Consider the following 20,885-nt stretch of genomic DNA (forward strand, 5'->3'; position numbering starts at 1 on the left):
AGTTTCGCTTCTATTAAAATACTGGCATACTCGGCTTTTCAAAGAATTTACTCGTGTTTAAATAATGATTTCATGTAATACAAATTATTGTCACTGATGTACACGTGACATATGCGAACAACATTCGGAAGATGAAGTATTAAAATAGAAGTAAAAACCAGCAACATTTATGATACAGTAGTTAAGAACACCACTGTAGAAAACACGTGTGTTAATTATTCTAATGAAGAGTCATCCATGCTAACAATACTATAGAACGCTTACACTGGATTTTCAAAATCGTTATATTGGGATCATCCATGAATTTTACTTGGTAGGACATGAAAGATAGAGACACGTTGTTCGGAGATTGCAGGATATATACGTAATTAGAAAGAAAAGAGCCGGTGGAACTGTAAAGTCAACATGTAATCTTAGTTGGCTGTAACACTTCTGCTGATTTCACATGCAAACTCTCGGTTTCCGGCAGGGATTTAAGGGGAACAGAAAAGTAACCTAACACTTTCCTCGTTGCTTCGGGCATCCGAGTTCAAACGAAAGTTCCACCGTTCGGCGAGACGTAAAAACTGCGAACGGAGCGACGTCACCTGTGGCACGTCAATTGTGATGGGATACGACGTGCAGCTGGAAACCATTTAAATATAATCGAGTCTTCCCGTCTTTGAACTGATAAGTGAATATATTGTTCAATAATAATAGTGTTCACTTGTTTACCTCTTCTATAAATTATTCTTTTGTTTTTTGTTATCGCTACGATAATAAAAAACATATAAGGAAAATCTAGGTGTTCGGAAATTTATTTGTAATTGTTATTTTATTAAATTGTTTGCAATTTCAAATTTACGCTATTGTGATGGAGAACTAATGACGAATGAGGAATCACTAATGAATTACATAATAATTACATAATACTGATTAACAAATAAGTAAGGAAATAATTTAATCCAGCATATTTATTAACTCACAGGCGACAATAGTGAATAATATAATCACGTTTATCGTATCATTTATTCTGCATAACTGATCCATCTTCATTCATAATTTATTGCTTCATATTTTAGATTATGAAGAAAATATTAATGTTTCGTTTGATACACGATACATATTTGTTTGCAATTTATTTACGTATTTATGAAAGATTAATTGCATAATTAGAAAAAGAATTTTCGATTTACATATAATGTAAAGTACGAACATCATTTCTCGGTGTGCACGCATTAACAATACCCGCTAGAATTGTACAGAACCATTCTCTAAACCCTTGACAAAGATGATTTTCATGGGTACGCGCGTCTTAATGGCGTCCATAGATGCGTTAGGGTGTAAACGAGCTGTTGTACCCGCATGTTAATTTCTGCGATGCTTGGGTAAATTATTATTTCGAGTAGCAAATGACTTTTTCCGCTTTGAATCTCGTATATATTGCGAACAAACTTATTCCAAATAATAATTGTCTAATCGATCCTACAGAAAATATTCTTTCAACTAACATTACCAAATAACAATTCAGTATTTTCCATTTAACTGTTGTATTTCATATAAAACAAATCTCGCGTTTTAATAGTTTTTATTTGAAACGTATCCGCAGCAGCCCTGTTGGTAACCTCTCGAAAGAAGTCCTTGGACCTGAGGGAACCGCGTAACGAGCCAAGTACAATATAACGAGGTTCAAAATTAACCGTAAATTAACGGCGAAAAGAGGGCAAAAAGCAGACGGCTAGGTATCCGGGAAGAGGAACAGGGACACACGCGGAATACGTCAGAATGCCGGCAAAGAGTGAATAAGAGAGAGGGAGAGACGCTTACAAATCGGCGATGCTAATATTGTCCTAGGTGCTGGCCAGTGGCTCGAAACAAGCCGGACGCAGTGAACTAACCGTCTCGACGCTATCGACATCGACCGCCGCGACTCGTTGTCGTCGGATCTCGTGAAATATCATCGAAACGAGACGATAGAGAACCGAAAAGTAACAGGAAAAAAAAGGGGGGAAAGTACGGACGGTGTGGAAGAACGTAACGACGTTCACCGAATAAGTTAGACCAGTGCACGGGTGTAATTAGTGAGTCCTCCGCCGGCTGTTGCGCCACGAACGTCCCAACAATCGGAGATTAATCGCTGGTAGGTACCCGCTCCGTCCTTAAACCGCGCCACGTGTATTACCATCCGAATGGGCACGCTGAAATTTGAATTTCACCACGGGCCCGGCGCAAATTTGAATTTGAATCGAACCCTATGCCGGGCGCGTGTCGGCTTCCGCCAGAATTCGCGCGAAACTTGAGACGCGACCAGCAAATGTCTATTTTAAAACTAACTACGTTTTCCTGAAGCTCTCCGTCAGTCGAAGGTCACTCTACCGATGCTAAGAAAAAAAAAGAGAGCCAGGAGGGCTGCCGCCGCCGCTGCGGGCTTGCGTTGCTCGGAAAAGATAATTAAAATCTAGGCGAAATTGCACGGGGACCGGTGAATAAAAAAAAGAGAAATACGCCGTCGAAAGAGGAATAATTAACGCTTGAGAACGGGATGTGGGGTTTAACCGAGTATGGCATAATACCCTTTAATTAATGCGAATTTTTAGAATTTTTAGAAAGTTGTTGGATTTTTAAATAATTAAGAAATTTCGTAACTCTGCGTCATTTTGACGCAAGCTCTGCTATTTCGACTTTTATTGAGTCGACGTAGAATTAATTGCAATTTTTTGTAATCGTAAACATTGTTGTACATTCAAGGCTGCATAGTTAGTATATTGTATAATTAACAAACAGTTGATTTTAAATAACAAATATTCTTAATAAAGTGTCACTATACATATATTATTTTCTGTATAAAATCTTAGTTATAACAACTATATTTATAAATCTAAATATACATATAGAGAGCAATATTATTGGAATATACCTTTTATACAGATATATTTCTCAGAAAATGTAAAAGTTGGAATCGATAATTTTATGTGCATATTAATGTCGATATATCGCAATCCAAATCAAACAAATTTACAATAATTATTTTAAGATTTCATTATAGACGCGATTGTTGAATTTCTTTTTATTTCCGTGTTTCTACATTGATTACTCTTCGGCCGCTTTTAATCTACTTTCATCTCAGTTATTTCGTGCGATCTCCCTAAAACCTAGAAAGCCTAAGCAATTTATGCACGAACATAGCTACTTATTGTATGCACTCTCTTTAGAAAGTATCGTCGGTAATGAATAATTTTTTATGCACACTGCAGATAGGATAAATAACGCGTTTTGAATATCTTCCGTTTCTGCCAAATTGAAAGCTCGGTTTTCTCTTAAAGTATTAAAAGGTTCAAATAACGTTGAGAAATGATGAAATAAGTATAAAACAAAATAAAAAATAAATGTAAAACGAAAGATAAAATATATATAAAATAAAAGATAAAATATATATAAAATAAAAGATTCCCATACTACAAGTATGGGGAAATTAGGATTATGCTGTTCAGTGCAGTATTTTTAAATTTTTTAATTTCGCGAACTAGCTTTTAAATCTGAGATGACAGGGGTCCGTTTTAACCTAAGAGCTACAAGCACTTCATTTAAATGCTAATTTTCGCGAAGGCAATTAAAATTATTAGACTCTTATAGTAGATTCAGTAGAAGGATCAACATTTATTTCAAAGAAAGTCATTTATTTCAAGGAGAAGAATTTTAACGAACCCACCTATGGTTGCCATGGAATCCGTCAAAAGCGTTCATCTAGCAGGGGAATTAAAAGTACATTTTTGTCCCTGTGCGATTCGAAATGGTTCCGGACGAATAATATGTGTCAAGGGCTTATAACATTCTCGGGACACCCGGTGTATCTTAACTAGAAAAGCATGAGTGGTCAGATACACGGGGCTGCAAGGGTGAGCTTATTTCCTGATGCCTTAGCAGCCTCGACGAAATAGGCTAAGGTGACTCCATCTATTCTGCTCGGTCAGTAATAAAGCAGGATTATCCTACCAACAATGATAACCAGTATCCCACGGAATAACGTTGCCGCATCCGCGATGCCAATTTCAATAGTGATTCGAACCAGACTCCGATGCATTATCTTGCGCAATCCGCAGAGTTTTAGAAACTATGCGGCGCGCCGTACCGTCCTGGAATCATCTGGACCTCGAAATCCGGGGCATTGTACAGCCGGCATAGGTGGAGATAATAGTTCGGCTTACTTATGTGCCGCATATCCATACGCGTCGATCAAATGTATTGCAGTCTCCCGTGTCCATTAAATTCACGAAATAGGCGGAATCCAGAGCCGCCGAAGCTATACATCCCCCGCGGTAGACAGGTACACACTGCCGAATTCAATTCCTGTTCGCCCTATTCTTGCCTCGCTGGGACAACGCCGCGAAAAACCAGCATTCCCATCTACGACACGAGCTTTCCTGCCGCGAACAACGCCACACCTATGTACCTGGCCTTTCCTGTCGATAATTTACACCTGGCGATTGTTTATTTCGGTGCTAAACTTTAACTTTCACATTTATGATATTGACTCGCGCTGCCAGTTGCACGTATTTATAGCAAAACGGAGCGGATCGAATAAGAAACGATAAAAAGGTTTCAGAAATTCTATGGCGTTGATTTATTATCTCCAATCTTCTTTTTATTTATGTTTCTAGCGATCATTCGGTGAGGTTTATGCACCGTTTATTAATTGATGTCGTTTCTATTTAGCTCCTCGCTTACACAATAAATAACAATTAATCAATAAATTACACAATAATAATTAATTAAAAAATTCAGTTTATTTTAGGACTAGAAAGAACAGCTTCTAAAAAGTATAATTATTTAAATTTAAAGACAGTGATAAATAGTATTTCTATTATGCGGATCATTTTATAATTAGCTGCCGTTATCTATATGTATAAATATTATAATATCCAATATAAGTGCACCCTTACAACAATTATGCAAGGGGAGGATATTTATGGCATATAAACTAAAATGTTTTATGGGGGAAGAGAAAAAGTTCATGCACCCTTTTTTAATAACTCGATGTCATGTAACAATCCTTAAATCAGTAAATTTTTAATTATGAACCTTATAAAAATACGAACATATTCATGTCTGTATTAATATTTTCTTTGTAAATGACAATCATTATTCGTATTGTTATTCGTCTCTTGCATTTGATGCAGAAAATTTGTATTCTCTTTAAAAATCCACCATTTAATTACAATTGAATATTAAAAAATAAACTAAATTTGATTGAAAATATCAGATAACTATAAAATTTAATAATACCAAATACAATCGCTATAGGTTAGTGTTCAGTTGTATTAGCTGTTCATTTCACTACAATCCACAATCGCACCAGGTTGTTCATCTTTTCCCCTTCTCCTTTAAAAAGAGACCACAGCCAATCTACGTTTATTCTATCGTTGTTAAAATGATTACCTTTATCGTTCGTAATAAATATCAACTCGCTAAGTATGTTAATTTCGTATTGTGCACGAGATTCTTTATTCGAGGGCTAACACTTGACGTTTTCGAAGTGTACCAAGTACCGCGTAACGAGACGGCATTCTCGCGTTCGTTGCCTTTTGTGTAACCCACTCGCAGTCAGACAATAAATACCCGAGACATACCGTCTTCCTGAGTATCACGCGGATGACAATCAAATAATTTCGTTCTCTCGGTGTGTAGCTTGTGCGCATTCCAGTGTTCCGGCTTCCCAGGTACTCGTAGTTACCACTGCATCTAGGGAACACTAACATTTACCATTTTACGAGAATTTGTATAAACGGGAAGAATGTATTGTTACGATTTTTATAGATTTTTATCGTGAACTATCGCGATCGAAAAATCACCTGTCAAAGCTTAAACGTATTTATTCACGAATTACGATTTTTATAGATTTTTATCGTGAACTATCGCGGTCGAAAAATCACCTGTCAAAGCTTAAACGTATTTATTCACGAAAAAAGTAAAACCTTAAAGAATATAAAAATTGATAGACTTTTTAATACAAACTGTCAATCTTAAATGTACCATAATCGTTACTAGTATTGTCATGCGAAGGGTTAATATAATATTTCTTTCCGAAATGCATCTTTAAGGATCTCAACAAATAGTTGCATATTAAAATATTTTTGTCGGTGCAAAAGTAATTGCGATCTTGTTCAAACAAACACGAGTGTCTATTTTACAACAAATTGTTCTTTCAATATCGCAATGCGCCGTGCCATTATAAAGAGCAAAGTTGGCTGTATCGATTTGCGGGAATGGTTTCTGTTTTCTGTTACTTCGTTTTGTCGACTCGATACCGTCAAAGTAATGGCGGAGAAGTGCAAGTTCGAGTGATTTTATTGAAACTGCTGAAAATGGCGAATAAGACCGTGGGGAACGGCTCGCAAAACATTAATCAAAACGCGTCGACAGGTTCTTACGGGGAAAGATTTTCGATAACCGAGAAGCAGCTAAAAATGCTTCCGAAGACTTATTGGACCTGTACAGAGCTCGATGCTATCGAAATAAATAGACTCGTCTTTTTTTTTACTTGGATTTAAGAACATTATTGCTAACAAAGATATATATTTCGATTTTCCGTTTCTGACAATTGGCTTCGACGAATATTTATGCGGTAGTTTACGTTGTTCCGAGAATTGACTTAGCGCAATTGCTTTCTATTTTTACCAAGTGATTCAGAAAACTTCTATTTCGCAAAATCGTCATAATTTTGGCACTAGCTTTGCTGAAACTTGAATTTTTTAAAAGCTATGTTATAAAAGCTAAATTATATATATAATTTTTTAAAGCTATTATTATTTTAAAAAATTACCATTTTACAAAATAGGAGAATTATTAAATTTTAATAATTTCTGAAATCTAATTTTTCATAATATAAAAATTATTTTGAAACGTGATATAACAATTTTAGTGGTGTCACAGAGTCACCACTCGAGTGCAAAGGGTTAATTTTTAACGTATGCTGATCTTTAATGATCTAATAAACAATCGACAATAGCAAATTCACACTTTATCTACTAGTCAGACATTTTCTCATTCCAAGCTTAATTCTGCCCTTATTTTTACATATTAGTTCTCCAGTTAGTTTTCTTTTTATCTTGGTAAAAAGGTTTCTTGCTAAAGGTTTCGCTCGGATAAATGGAAAGTTAGTGTTTCCGTCCCTTTTTTCCTCAGGCATATCTGGCGATCGTATAAAATTTTAATGGTGACACAAACGTTATAAGCTTACACTTAAGAAAGGTATTTTCTTTGTCACCACCATATTGGAGTGCTTCCGTCCAGGTGTCGTTAACGTTTTTCTCCAGTCTTCTGTTGTAGCATTCGTAAGCCAAGATACGTTATCGCTTCCTTCAAGCGCCTTTTAGTGGCCATTAAATTTGAACCGAATGTTTTACCTGAAAATGTGGCAAAACAATTTGGTAATATCTTCGTATAATATAAACTTCATTCAGATTTAATTACTTACATTATATTCATAATGTAACATGACATAACCTGACATAAATATCACAAAATCACGTAAATCACAATTCACTTGCATAAATTAATTCGTATCGACTTTCTGGTCCTTTTTACATTTGGAAAGTAATAAATAATATTTTAATTATTCAGATTTTATTTTCGGTTAATTATACAGATATATTTCTGTATAATATTCAGTTGCAGAGGATTAAGCGAGGATAATTCCTAGTCGATGAAAGTTAAGTGTACACGACGTTTCGGCAGGAATGTTGATAATCGTTGAAAAGTAGCATCTGTTTCTCGTTAAGTTTGATATTTTCCTCTCCGTGGCCGATAATGTGGGTGGGCGTTTCTATGGTTCACGATGGACACGTACCAACAGCTTGAGTTGCTTGTTAGACAGTGGACAATGTACCTACTCTGCGGCCGGCTTGATACTCGTCTCGTCTAAATTGAATTAATTCAGGGTGAGATCGACGAATCGTACAATTGATAGGGCTTTGCGTAATTAACTGCAAGTAGTACCGACGCGCTAGTGATCCCGTTTAACCTCGAGACACTCGTCACATGGCGGTAGAATAGTTATTATGGGGGTTCAACGACGTCTTAACTAAAAGTCTCAATCGCCGGAACGGAGTTTGTTTAGTTTAAATTGTTTCTGCGTAAAGAACAGGTGGTGCCTGAGGTTTTCTATTAACGAACCCCTATTATTTATGGTGCGTAGATTGTGTCACCAGTGTTCGAATTAAATGGTAATTTATAAATTGAAGCATAGAATTTATTAATTCTTCTTAATCTAAATTAATGTGGCCTGCCACGCTTTTGTGGTTTACATTTCGTGTTATGCGGAATTTTTAATTAAAAGCATAAAAATTTGCAAACTTTTCTTCGTTCTGTTTTAATATTCATTTACAATTGATAATAGAAAGCGAAACTAAATGAACTTTTATACGGAATTATGTGTTTTAAAATTAAATTATGGGTTTTATTTTATTCTACGACAGTGTTTAGAAAATATTATAATTAATAATATTGTTTGATATATTCTTAAAAAGTAATATGGTATGAAACGTTCTTTATAATAAGATCTGGTTTTTTTTTCTTATTAAATATGTAAATATTCATTAAAAAAAATTGTTTATATCAGTGGAAACAATATTTAAAAATATCATGTTAAATAGTTTAAAGTTTCAGTATAATCGGGACAAGTAGATAAATGTCACGGTATGCCTCGTTTTGAGATTCCTGCATCTGGGGCGAGGGCTGTTAACAAACCACGTTCATTTACACCCACACATTAATTTTACTTTCCAACACTGTCTCAGTAAATAGTATCGTAGTTGACCGTCGTCCGTGAGAAGAGGACGCTAAAGTCAGTCGTGAACATCGAGTCGGTAAGACAGTCAGACCCTGAGTAACCCATAGAGTGTGACATTTGAACTCGCATCTGCTCTGTCCTGTTATGTCTATTCTTATATTTCCTTTATGTTATTACGCTTATTCTCGTATCTCGTTTATGATCGAGGATACATGTAATTTCATAGCAATTTCAAGATTTCTAATCTTTTCGTATGCAGAGTTCTCCGTTATCGTCAGTTTCAGTGGATAAATCAGTTTGGCGCAAATTCCCATGGTACATTTACCATAAAGCATTATATATAATTTAATTATTGTTAAAAAATGTTACGTTCGATTCTAGAATCTACATTAGATTATTTAGAACTGTTTAATATATGCATATTTTGCATTTTTACATTTAATTAGTCTAAATATAGAATCCATTTTTATTATTGCTAGACCGCGGATTTTTCCTCCCTCACCGGAAGTAATATCATTGAAACGGTTCCTGGGGGATGCTGTGCGAAGAGATGAGAAAAAAGTATGCAGATTTTTATGCAAAATTAAAATTCTCTGTATCAGTTATATGAAATACTTCGAAATAATATGGTAGCAAAAATGACTGGTGAACTGATATATTCAATATTAACTTAAATATTTTAACAGTTTTAAGCGAATTATTTCGCTTGCAAATATGGGTTAAACACCGCGCTTTTACGAAGGATTAAAAATACGGAAGTGCTCCTTCTAATAGGACATTTCCCCGCGAACTTTCCCCGGTAATAACTTTCATTGTAATAAATCACGGAAATTCTTTACTTGCATTAGACGAAAAGTTTGAAGTTTTCAAAACGCGTCCGGGAGAGAATCGATCCGCTCCTTCTTGTTGTTCTCGTCGACGTATCGACAACACACCGGCGGGACGTCAAGAAAGTTTTCCAGTATGTTGAAGTTCCGAACGTCGGGGCAACGGAAGTACACGGTGAGAATCTTAAACAAAATGTTTGGGAAACTTCTAAAGATAGTTCATCAACGCGCGCACACGTTTTCTCAGTTCGCACGTGTCACTCTGTCGTTTCTTATTATTGTTCCCGCGTCCACGAAAGATCAGTCGGAGCATACGCAATGGTCTCCGTTTGACAAAAGCATTGTTACTTTAACGCGTTGACTGCCGACAATCGACCACTAAAATACTCGCACAGTGAAAATAATTTAATTAATTAAAGCGAAGCTAGAAAATTAATATTTATCATAAGGGGTGGTATTAGAACTCTTTAAAACATTCTAGTCAAATTCAATTTATTCAAATATATTACAATAAAAATGAATTTTCAAGATTGATAAAAAATTAGTGTCACCCATATTTGAGTGACGTGACGCTCAACGCGTTAAAGTATTACATATATATTCACCGATGATATTTATCGCAGCTGTAAAACAGTTTGTTGGTCTCTATAGAGAGGTAAAGAACATGCGAGGGCACTTCGAACATAAAAATTCTACAAATATAAATATACATATTATTGCCGGTACTTACTCTTTTTATCCGCGTGCTCCAATACTTAGTGTCTACTTTAGATAAAAGTGGGTTGAAATATTTCGCGAAGTTCCTGCAGCATCGGAAGATAGCTGCTATCCTTGGCTACGCGTACTTCCCTTGGAATAGCATCTTCGCGCTGTTACCATACTTCAACCGCCGTTGCAAAGCTGTTTGAAACGTTTCTGGAAATGTGCTTTCGACGCATCTTTCATGTTCTTTTTTTTATTGCTTTTCCGCCTTAGAAAGGATGATATTTATTTTTCTTACGTCTCTGCTTACTAAATCGTTATGTTAATTGGACGCGCCAACGTAGCTTCTGCTATTCGTATCAAAATGGGACGACGGAGCTGGAAAAAAAATGTTGAGAAAGTTGGTTCTAAGAACGTCTTCGTTGCCAAAAGTACAGCCGGTGGAAAAAGTATTCGTAAAACTTTATTATCTATATGTTTATTTTATAACTTTATTATCTATATTTATTATCTATATGTAACAAATGACTAATAATATCTAATAATATTTAATATTAACTAACAGGCGAAGTAGTCGAATTAACAGATGATTACTCTATTTTCGAATTTTTATCGATGATGCCATTATTCGCGCGAATATTTTAATATCTGCGCACAATGCGCTCCATTCCTTTGATAATAAATGAAATTCTATAGAATGAAATCTTTGTGCAGGGGTTGAAAAAGAATTTTTCATTTTCGTTGCAGGTTAATCCAGGGAGTAAAGCGGCTCAACAGGGGGTGAGAGAAGGCGATTTAATTAGCAGTATTAATGGAAGAAGCACTCGGGATCTAACAAACAGCGAGGCGCACGCACTCTTACGGAATGCTGGGGACCAATTAAAGCTTGGTTTGAATCAGTAAGTTCATTTTTTTTTTAAAGAATTGAAATCGTGAGAATATGTTTAGTCTTCGTTGATCGTCCGTGTCACCTTCGGCTATTGTCTCTAGAATAAAAGAAAGGGTTAACAAGACTTAACTCAGTATTCCTTGCAAACTGACCTGAACTATTTTTGAAAGTTGAGAACGGCGATAAAACATTATCAATTTTATAGTTGTGAAAATGATCCTCCGAGAATTCATTTTGCACGAATTCAGGAACGCGTTAAAATATAATTTTCAGATGACAAATAAGAAATTCTATTTCTGTTACTTTTGATTGCGAAAAGAAAAACGTTTCTGTCGCTAAAATGAAACGAATCAAGTAGACCGCGTTCAAGTTCGAGAGATGAGAAGGCGGGGATCGACTCAGTGGCTCCGCTAAAGGGTTTATTGAACGTTTGAGACCGAGGAAAGGAGGAGGCTATAGGGTTAGGCGATGAAACAGAGTAGGCTGAGTGGAAACCTCAGCAGTCATATACCTAAACTCAATCCTTTCAACAGGGCATGCATTTCATTTTTATAGCTCTCTCCATTTACATTTTTCATACTCGAACGTCCATCCTCTTTCTTAAGAATTCTTCCACCAGATTTAGGTCGTCGATTCGACGCATTTGCGATCAAAATGATTTGATAATATTTTAAACAGTGAACAGATCAAGATAGTTTATGGATAACTCTATATCGTTTTCAACTTACTAAAATTGTAAACGGTCTTGTAACAATATTATTATATTATATTATTATATTACAATTACATCGTTTCTTTATTATATAAAATTGTAAAATTATCCACACAATTACCTTATTTCTCATATTCTTTACTATTTAAATTCTCTTACTCATCCTTTTACAGGTTTTCATCCTTTTTCGCTTAAACCGTAAGAAAATATCAATAACATCAAAATGTATAAAATACCAGCTTCATACGGATCTCCTAAACAGCAGTTTAAATAAGAGTCCCAAAAATATTGTTTTAATCAAATCCTCGAAAATACAAAAGACCTGGAAAGGAACGAAAACAAGGTGATTTTCTTCCTGGGTTATATGCACCCAATCCGTGCACTAGAAGGTGAAACGTAAGAATAGGATTTTACTAGAATGGAAAGAGATGGTAGTCATTGGGTCCATTCTGCTCCCACCTTTTCTTCGGACTTGCGCAGACTGTGAAGTTACAGTGTCTGTTCCAAGAACCTGGCGGAGCGGTGACATAGATACAAATGTTTGCAATATAACAATGCTACACACGGTTACTGTTGAATTATTATCTTATTAACCGGGTTGGGTTTCCGTAACGAACAAGCCGAAGAACCTTACTCCCTTGCATGTACCGGCCTCTATCGGCTCGATTCATTAAGGGAGACCTATTGCACTGCATGGTAACCATAGACGCGTGAAGGATGCGACCAACCATCAGCCAATAACACGATCCTAGCCTTACGCGTATCGAACTCTCTGTAATTACACTATACGTAAATAGCTAAGTTATAAGGACAGAATATGCACTTCGACCCGAAGATATTATCTGTGGGTAGTTAAACAGTTTTTGGAGATCTAGAACTCACAGCTAATATTTTTGTCACGTTGTGTGCCATGAGGATGACCGTTGACCGGCGAGGCCAACATGGGAGAAACTGGAACCATAATTAGAAAATCAATTACATTAAAATCGTTCAATATTATGGTAAACCATGTAAAATTAGCGTGGAAGAGATAGAAGTGAAAAAGATCTTAAGCGAAGGGGTTAATTACGAACCAGAAAATTGTAACAATTTTCTGGAGGATTATAAAATCATTAACTAGAATATTTTAATTATCGAATGAAAAATGTTAAGATATTAATTCTTCAATATGGGTGCAGATTTTCAATGAGAAATCACTTATTATATATTATCGGGAGATTTTTATAATTATCGATCATTCGAATTTAAAGTACAGTTCTACTTCTACATTAAAATATTATTTATTAGAAAGGTTTTAAATAATGTGTATCTTATTGTTTTCAGGGAAAATATTGGCTCGCCAAAACGACGAATTTACAAAAGCAGTCTTCAGGAAAACACCACTACCGAAATACTCAGTAGTAAGTTATTATTTCATTATTTTCAGATTTGCAATCGTGTTCCATAAAACGTTAGATTTAGTCAAAAATAAGGGAAGAACAATTTTTACAAAATTCTATTTTTATAATTTAATATTGCGACTGTTTTTGTGAATATCATTCAATTAACATTCGTAGATATAATTTCCATTTCTAAATCGCATGAAGTATACTAATTGATTCAAATTTCAAGTATACTGATTGATGACAAATTTTACAATTGAATTGTGATCTTATTAAAAGTTTACGTATTTTTACACCATCCGAAAGTTTTTCAGAAAGTTGTAAACTGGAAAAATTTATTGGATTTAGTTCTCTGTAATCTGCTATAAAAATTAACGACGAAGCGATTAGTTAATAACTTTTCCTATTAGTTTTTACTCTTGATTCGATTGAACAGTTTAATCGAGCACATTACTTTTCCGTGTTGCAGGAACAACGACGACGACGAAAAGCACATCGAACACGCAGATTGTAACGACAGAATCCAAGAAAAACGAAACGAGTAAGTATTTCAGTTTTCTCAACCTTCGCGTGACCGAGGCTCGGTCATTTTAAATCCCGCGGCCTTACGAGTAACGACGCGACCCTTTCAGGCCATTCGACGAGAAGACAGAGCCTGTTTTATGCGCATAATTTTCCTAATTTGTCCTACTTCAAACTTTCTGTCCCAGGATTAGGAACGTAGTTTAATCTTTGCATACGCGTTTACATCATTCGTATTAAATCTTGATTTATTCTTTATTCGTACCTAATCAATTCATTGAAATTAAGAAAAATAAATTATTAAAATAGACTTAATAAACAAACAATTATCGATAAACACACATAGTTTTATTTATCGAATATTTGTTAAAAATTTACCCGGTGACAAATTTATTGATCGAAAATAGAAAATGATCTGCGACAAACTTTTTTAATAGTTTTAAAGAAATTTTAAGTAAATTATAAAATTGTTTATAGATTGGGTCTTTGGAAAATCGTATTGTATTCGACATTTTTAGAAACCATTATTTAACAAATCAAAAGTGTTTGTAAATATATATATAGTAATAATGAATTAAATATAGATAATAACTAGAAGTATTGACATTCCGTGATATTAGTTAAGATACTATATAATTAAAAATACTGCTATCAGTTAAAAAGACTCCCGAGGCTTTCAGATAACCTTGAAGATATAACATCAAACGGAGAATTTGTTCAAATTGCTATATTTGTCATATAAACACCAAATTTTTTTCTTATTTACTTTATTCCTCACTGTCCACCTTATCGATATATTTAGCGATAAATAAGATACAGTCTTTCCGTATGACTAATTCACGTATTCAGATGTTTTAATCTTGTTTTTAATCGTTTATCTAAAATGACCTTTAACACTTATAATCCTTCGTATTTTTGTACGATGGAGTTTCACACTCTCAAGAATATAATTAAATAATAGTAAATAATAAGGAATTGGAAGAAAAATTGTTTTCATATTTACACCTAATATTTTTGAGACACGCCTCGCCGATTATAATAAATTATAATAAAACATATTTACGCGTCTCTCACAAAATCTCAATATATCGCGACATTTGTTATCACATTGGCTTTTATCGTTAACGCAGAAAATTTCAACAACAGTCATACGAACGATCCTATAGCTAAGTTCGTCGCGTACACCCTAATATACTTGACACATGTGAAATGCCGGTTAATAATCAGTGACTTCTGTCATTTGTAAACCGAGCGCATCCGCGTTTCAACCATACCGACTAATTGACGTGCTCGCGAGGGTATCGTAGCCATCTCTACGGTGCACCTGCTTCCATAATCATAGGCCCCATTTGTGTTCCTTGAACGGTGGCCGCACCCCTTCGTTCACCTGGAAGACGCCCTAGAAGGCGACCCTCTTTTTCCTTTTCAAACTACTTGACCCACCTTTCCGCCAGTATTCACATACACCTTGTCCGGCGCGCTAGCAAACCTCTGTTCGTGTATTATTCAGTTACATTTTCGATGAGCCACGGTGTCGAAATTATCGATGAAAAGCGAACCACCGTCCAACTTCCATCGCCTACGCGAGCCCCCTTTTTTTCGACACGAGAACGGAACACGTTGCCGGTGAATTATTCGGAAGAACGTCGCATGCGAATAAATAAAACACAGTGATTTATCGATGGCAACAGGTGGTTCCAGCGATGACGCAAGATTCGTCGTCGGTCGGGGCAATTTGAAACACAGAAACGGCGATGCTACCTTGAATCACGGAATCCGCGAATGGTCACGTCTGATCGACACTATAGAAAATTTACCGTTTCGTTTCTTCTTTTATCACCGGTCGAATCGCGCGTCGCACAGTGTATTACATAATTCGAGCCGGAACTAGTGGATCGATCGGTAATTGAAAACGGAAATACACCTCGAATCTCAATGGTTATAACCTTAATGATCACTGTGATGTGAAGCAAGTGTTGGCGTCGTTTCGATGAAAGAAACACGACGGATTGAAATCAAGGATCGACATCTGCCCGAGGTACTTTGTTAAACGTAGGCGTTTGTGAAAGTAACCTCTGCAGGATGAAAGTAAGACTTTGAGAGAGTAATAATAAAATTATAATAATAAAATTATAATAATAAAATTATAATAATAAAATTATAATAATCAAATAGTATAGTACGGTCAAACGATGGAATTTAACTACAATGATTCGATCCAGTTTCCATTATTGAAATTTCGACACCAGATTTTGAAACAAAATCATCAATGAACCTTCTCTTTATTGTTTAATAACATCGATAGGTTATTATTAAAAATTTTTCCAATCGACTATCAATTTCTCCACGAAAAATGAAGTTTTTGGATTGCTCGCAATGCTTCGCCAGCATGAAACAAATGAATTTATCCACGAACCCGTCGCACCAAGGTTTCGACACATTGGTAACCAAAAGAAAATCGAAGGAAAACAGTAACTCCGTTAACAAAAGATCGCGTTTCTCGTCATTCGTCTGCTCGATCCGCTCGTGCCTGAAACGCAACCGACGATTCAGGTCTAGGAGACTCGAAGCGCATCTCCGAGCGAGGAGGACCCGGGTCGGACACACGAAATCGAGTGTCGGCGAGGAGGGAAACGAGAACATTGTTCCCAAAGTGAACTCCAAGATTAAAATCGTCGAAATCGAGGAAGGCGGAAGTACAACGAGGAAGAAGCAGCTCGAGCATGACCGACGCGAGCAGCCGGAGCCGGCGAAGTTTCTCATCGAGCCGCCGGCCAGCTTCAGGAACGACGAGGCTAGACAAAATTTGGAGAACAAACTGAACACATTGGACTTGAGGAGAATGAACACGGTGGCTATACCGGTCGTCGAATCCTTCGCCGTACGATCGATGATGTATCCGTGGCATCGACAGAAGATAAACAGCTGGGATGGCATCGGCGAATCCCAGAAGAGAAGATCGAATTTCGGGATGTTTTACGCCGACACGAAGGATATCCAGCGAACGGTGATCGATCTATTCGTTCGGCCGTCCATATTGAAGAAGAAGAAGAAGGTCGACGCGGCCCGCGGTATTTTCCTCGAGTCGAAAACTGTTCGGTTCGAGGTGGAAGATACTCGGGACGTATCGAGTCGGAAGAATTTGGATATCGTAGTCGAAGAAGACGACGCCAGCTCGATGGAGGGAAAAAAGGCTGCCGCGAACTTGGAAACTATCGATGAGAGCGATGTTTCGTTGAACGACGAAGGGATTTGCTTCGACGCAGATTTTGAGCCACTTCCTGATGTCGCTGAACAAATTGGTAATCTTTACGAGTTCGTTTTAACCAGCTGGTTCTGCGGCACTTGGAGCAACAATGGTAGACTGCACATCTGTAAAATAAACATTTTCAGCGACTGTTGCATAAAAGTAACGTAGAAGTTGCATAAAAGTAACGTAGAAGTTGCATTCTTATTTTAATCATTTTCGCAGGTCGAGAGTACTATATTATAGTAAATTTACTGTACGAGATACGTTTATTAACTTTTTAATAAGATACAGTGAAATATTATTCTTAACTTTTTGAAGAATTAGAGGAAGAGATATGTTCTCATTTAGCTTCCGTCTCTTGCAATCGAAACAGAAAACTTTTAGTTCACATAAAATTCTCAGTCCATTTATTATGCTATTTTATATAATTTTATAGTAACAAAATTATCTTTTATTGTTTCTTCTTCGAAATCGTGGAATGAATTCAATTTTATCACATGGCGAACACGTTGCTAATTTGCGTTTAGAGATTAATGCTTATCGGTTTTCCATTTTCATTTTATGATTAAGCAATCTTTTTGGGATAATTATCATTGGAAGACTGACGATGGAAAAATAATTTTTGTAAAATGGCGAATGAAAATCAGATAGTTCAATAGTTAAATAGAAAATTGTAATGGGATACGTGTTGGTGAAATCTCGATTTGCAATTGAAATTTCAAACGTTTATATTTTATATCGATTTCGATTGTACGATGGAATTTCGATATTCGAATCGATACATTTGCGTAACGAAGTTCAGGTTTCAGAGGTAAAATTGAGAAGCGAGTTCCAAATTCTAGCCATCATTCACGAGACATACGCTCAAACTTGAGTCAATTAAGGTGATTAAATTAAATTCCAAGCATGCATTTAAAATTCAGTTGTCGCTTACGGATGCTAATTGAATTTGGAACAAATTTCCTACTTGGAATTCAGTTTATTAATTACAACTGTTAGACATCGAAAGCGTGCTGAATTTTTAAACTCGAGGAAGCGGCGGATCCATTTTGACCCAGATTTATAAACGTACCATCTAAATTTTAATCTTTCGACCAGGAAGTTGAAATTATTTACGCGTCTATTTATATTAAATTCAGCAGGAACGTGTAGCTATTTATTTTAAATCCAGTAATACTAACAGTAAAAAATAACCATTATTATTAAAACATAATATCGATATAATTATCAAAACATTCTTATTAAAACGTAATTACGAAAATATAGTTAATTAAAAATCACCAAACACTCTTATTAAAACATAATTTTATTTAAAAAATAAAACGAAAGTACTGGCAGTCTAATTAATGCGAGCAAAAATAAAATGCTATTTCTGTAATTCAAAAGTTTGATCTTTGAATATTTATAGCAAAATTGAAATTTCAAAATCTTATTCAGATAAATATATTTATTCTAACTATAAATATATGATAAATTTTTATTCTATTGGATATTTATTCGATAATTAATCCTTGTCTCTTATCCGAGTAAAATTCTGCTAAATCTCTGTTTGAAATATTGATAATGGAAGGGTAGAATTTGATTTTGAATAACACTTATATATTTAATATTCAAAATAAAATTCTACCCTTCCATTATCAATATTTCAAACAGATATTTAGCAGAATTTTACTCGGATAAGAGACAAGGATTAATTATCGAATAAATATCCAATAGAATAAAGAACTTATATATTTAATAGATCGTGAAATGAAAAATGTCCGCGATCAGACTCGGAAGATGTATATTACCGAAAGGACAGAAGGCCTTCGTACTGTGTAATGAGTCATGGCCGAAACAATAAAATATATTCGAACGATTAATGACATAACTGAAGAGGTATCGGGGATCGTAGGAATCTCTGTGTATAGGGTACGGTTGATGGGTGTCGAGCGCGCGGATAAAGGACGAAAGATGGAAGATGGAGCTGCGGAAATACGGGCTCGGCCTCTGCGGGGCATGACGCCAACCCGGGGGCGCACCTTCGAACCGTCCGTGTCCACTTTATTCGACGCCAATAACCGCGCAACAGACATAACCAGAAATTCATTTACACGAACGTTATTCCTCCTCTTCGTTTCACCGTCGCGATTCAAATGTTTGTCCAGTTAACGAACAAATAAAATTTTATTTCCAATTCATCCGGAAAACAGGAATCGCGAGACATTTTGTCCGTTTATCGTTCGCTGTTCGCACGCGAAGCTTGAGCTTCGAATTCTATTGTTTCCAGTTACGTAGCGCGGCTTTGAAAAATTCGATTAGCTCCGAACAATCACAGAAATCGTATCTACCTGATGCACGACCACTCCCACCGTTATAATTGTTCCTACTGGGGTCTCCTTGACTCGAGAGCAATTTCAGATTAGCTCAAGCATTGCGAATGGTCTTCTTGGCCTCATCGCCGGATCAATTACGCGGTTAATAAGCGCAGTGTGTGCGGCTTGATTGTTCGACGACGACCCTTTGTGCAACCTTGGATCAAAGGGGTGAAAAGCAATTGTTGTCATTAAGCGAAGAATTCGAGCGGTTAGAATTAAACGCGGCGCCGACATAATTTTACGTTCCTTCGAAATTTCAGGATAGTTTCGCTTGCGTTCTATTTAACAATTTTTCATTCTTTTTACAATGTAAATTGTATGCAGCATGTGCAAGCAATTACGTAATAAAATTATAACACGTGCGAAGAATTAATTCTTTAAATTTCGATAGCGATCATTGGACTGCCGATTTTTTTGCCAAATAAAAATTCTATAATTTGATTAGAAAAAATTGAAAATTAAGAAAAATGTTTTTCCCCTTTCAGTCACTTCAATAAGTCAATTATTCGAATGTCTACACTGTATTTAACCTATATATCAGTCAAAAGTTAATAAATCGCAGTTCAGCTATCACGAATAATAAACAATTTCGCGTCAAAGCATGAACCGACACAGATTATAGAATACATTACGAGGGACTTTTACGAGGATTCAACTGTCGGCGATGTCTCTAACGACGAAACGACGGAGTTCCACAATTTCACCAAGGAACACACGCAACAGCGATTTAGTGGCAAGAGGGTATTATTACATTGCTATACTCTAACCATGTTTCACGAGGGTACACGGTGCACGATAAATATAACATGAATTTAAACTACATTTATTCCGCGAATTCATAGTTTCGCAAAACTATCTGTCGTTTCCACTCTGAATCTCGATTATCGTTATTATTTATTTACGAGCCACTATTTAATAACGTATGCAATGGGATTTTAGTGAAAATTTAATTTATAATTCCAGGTTGTAAACGATTAAAATAAAATTCTACCGTCGATGAATTAATGTGTCATCGATGAATTAATATCGTCAATTGATTTGGAATATTTATTTACGGCGCGTTACTTTAATTTTTTTTTTATTCGATACGAGGGGAGAAGACTTTTTGTCGCCACTGTACCTCGCCTGTGTCACGCACACACATCGAGTTTTGTGGGTGTTCACGCGGCACACACGGTCTCGCCCCTCGTTCATGAATACCACCATTTCCGAGTTGAACTTCCTTCCGAGTAAACAATGGCGGAACCAACTACTATCGCGAGCACACCCATTCATTTTCCACACTTTTCATTACATCACCGGCGACAACGGAGCCGGCCGACGGAATTCGATGCGGAAGGGGATTCGGATTCGTACGAGAGTTATCGATTATCAGAGCGTTGCCCCTGTTTCGAAGCGAAACTTCATTTGGTTATTAATTAATGACGTTTCGAACGTTATTCTAATTCATCGATCGTTCGCGTTGCGCCGATGACAG

At 36.0% G+C, this 20,885-nt stretch overlaps 1 protein-coding gene across 8 annotated transcripts in view; it reads left to right on the top strand.

Annotated features, from left to right (window-relative positions):
* The window catches only part of Cap (Cbl-associated protein), a 99,454-nt gene that overhangs the window by 19,392 nt on the left and 59,177 nt on the right, over window positions 1-20,885 (top strand). For all 8 annotated transcript variants that reach the window (XM_078190580.1, XM_078190579.1, XM_078190585.1 and 5 more), the window contains exons 2-4: window positions 11,044-11,195; window positions 13,221-13,297; window positions 13,749-13,820. In XM_078190580.1, the coding sequence (XP_078046706.1) occupies window positions 11,044-11,195; window positions 13,221-13,297; window positions 13,749-13,820 (301 nt within the window). The remainder of the gene's footprint in view (window positions 1-11,043; window positions 11,196-13,220; window positions 13,298-13,748; window positions 13,821-20,885) is intronic.

Source organism: Augochlora pura, chromosome 9 (genome assembly GCF_028453695.1).
Source record: "Augochlora pura isolate Apur16 chromosome 9, APUR_v2.2.1, whole genome shotgun sequence".
Taxonomy (NCBI): Eukaryota; Metazoa; Arthropoda; class Insecta; order Hymenoptera; family Halictidae; genus Augochlora; species Augochlora pura.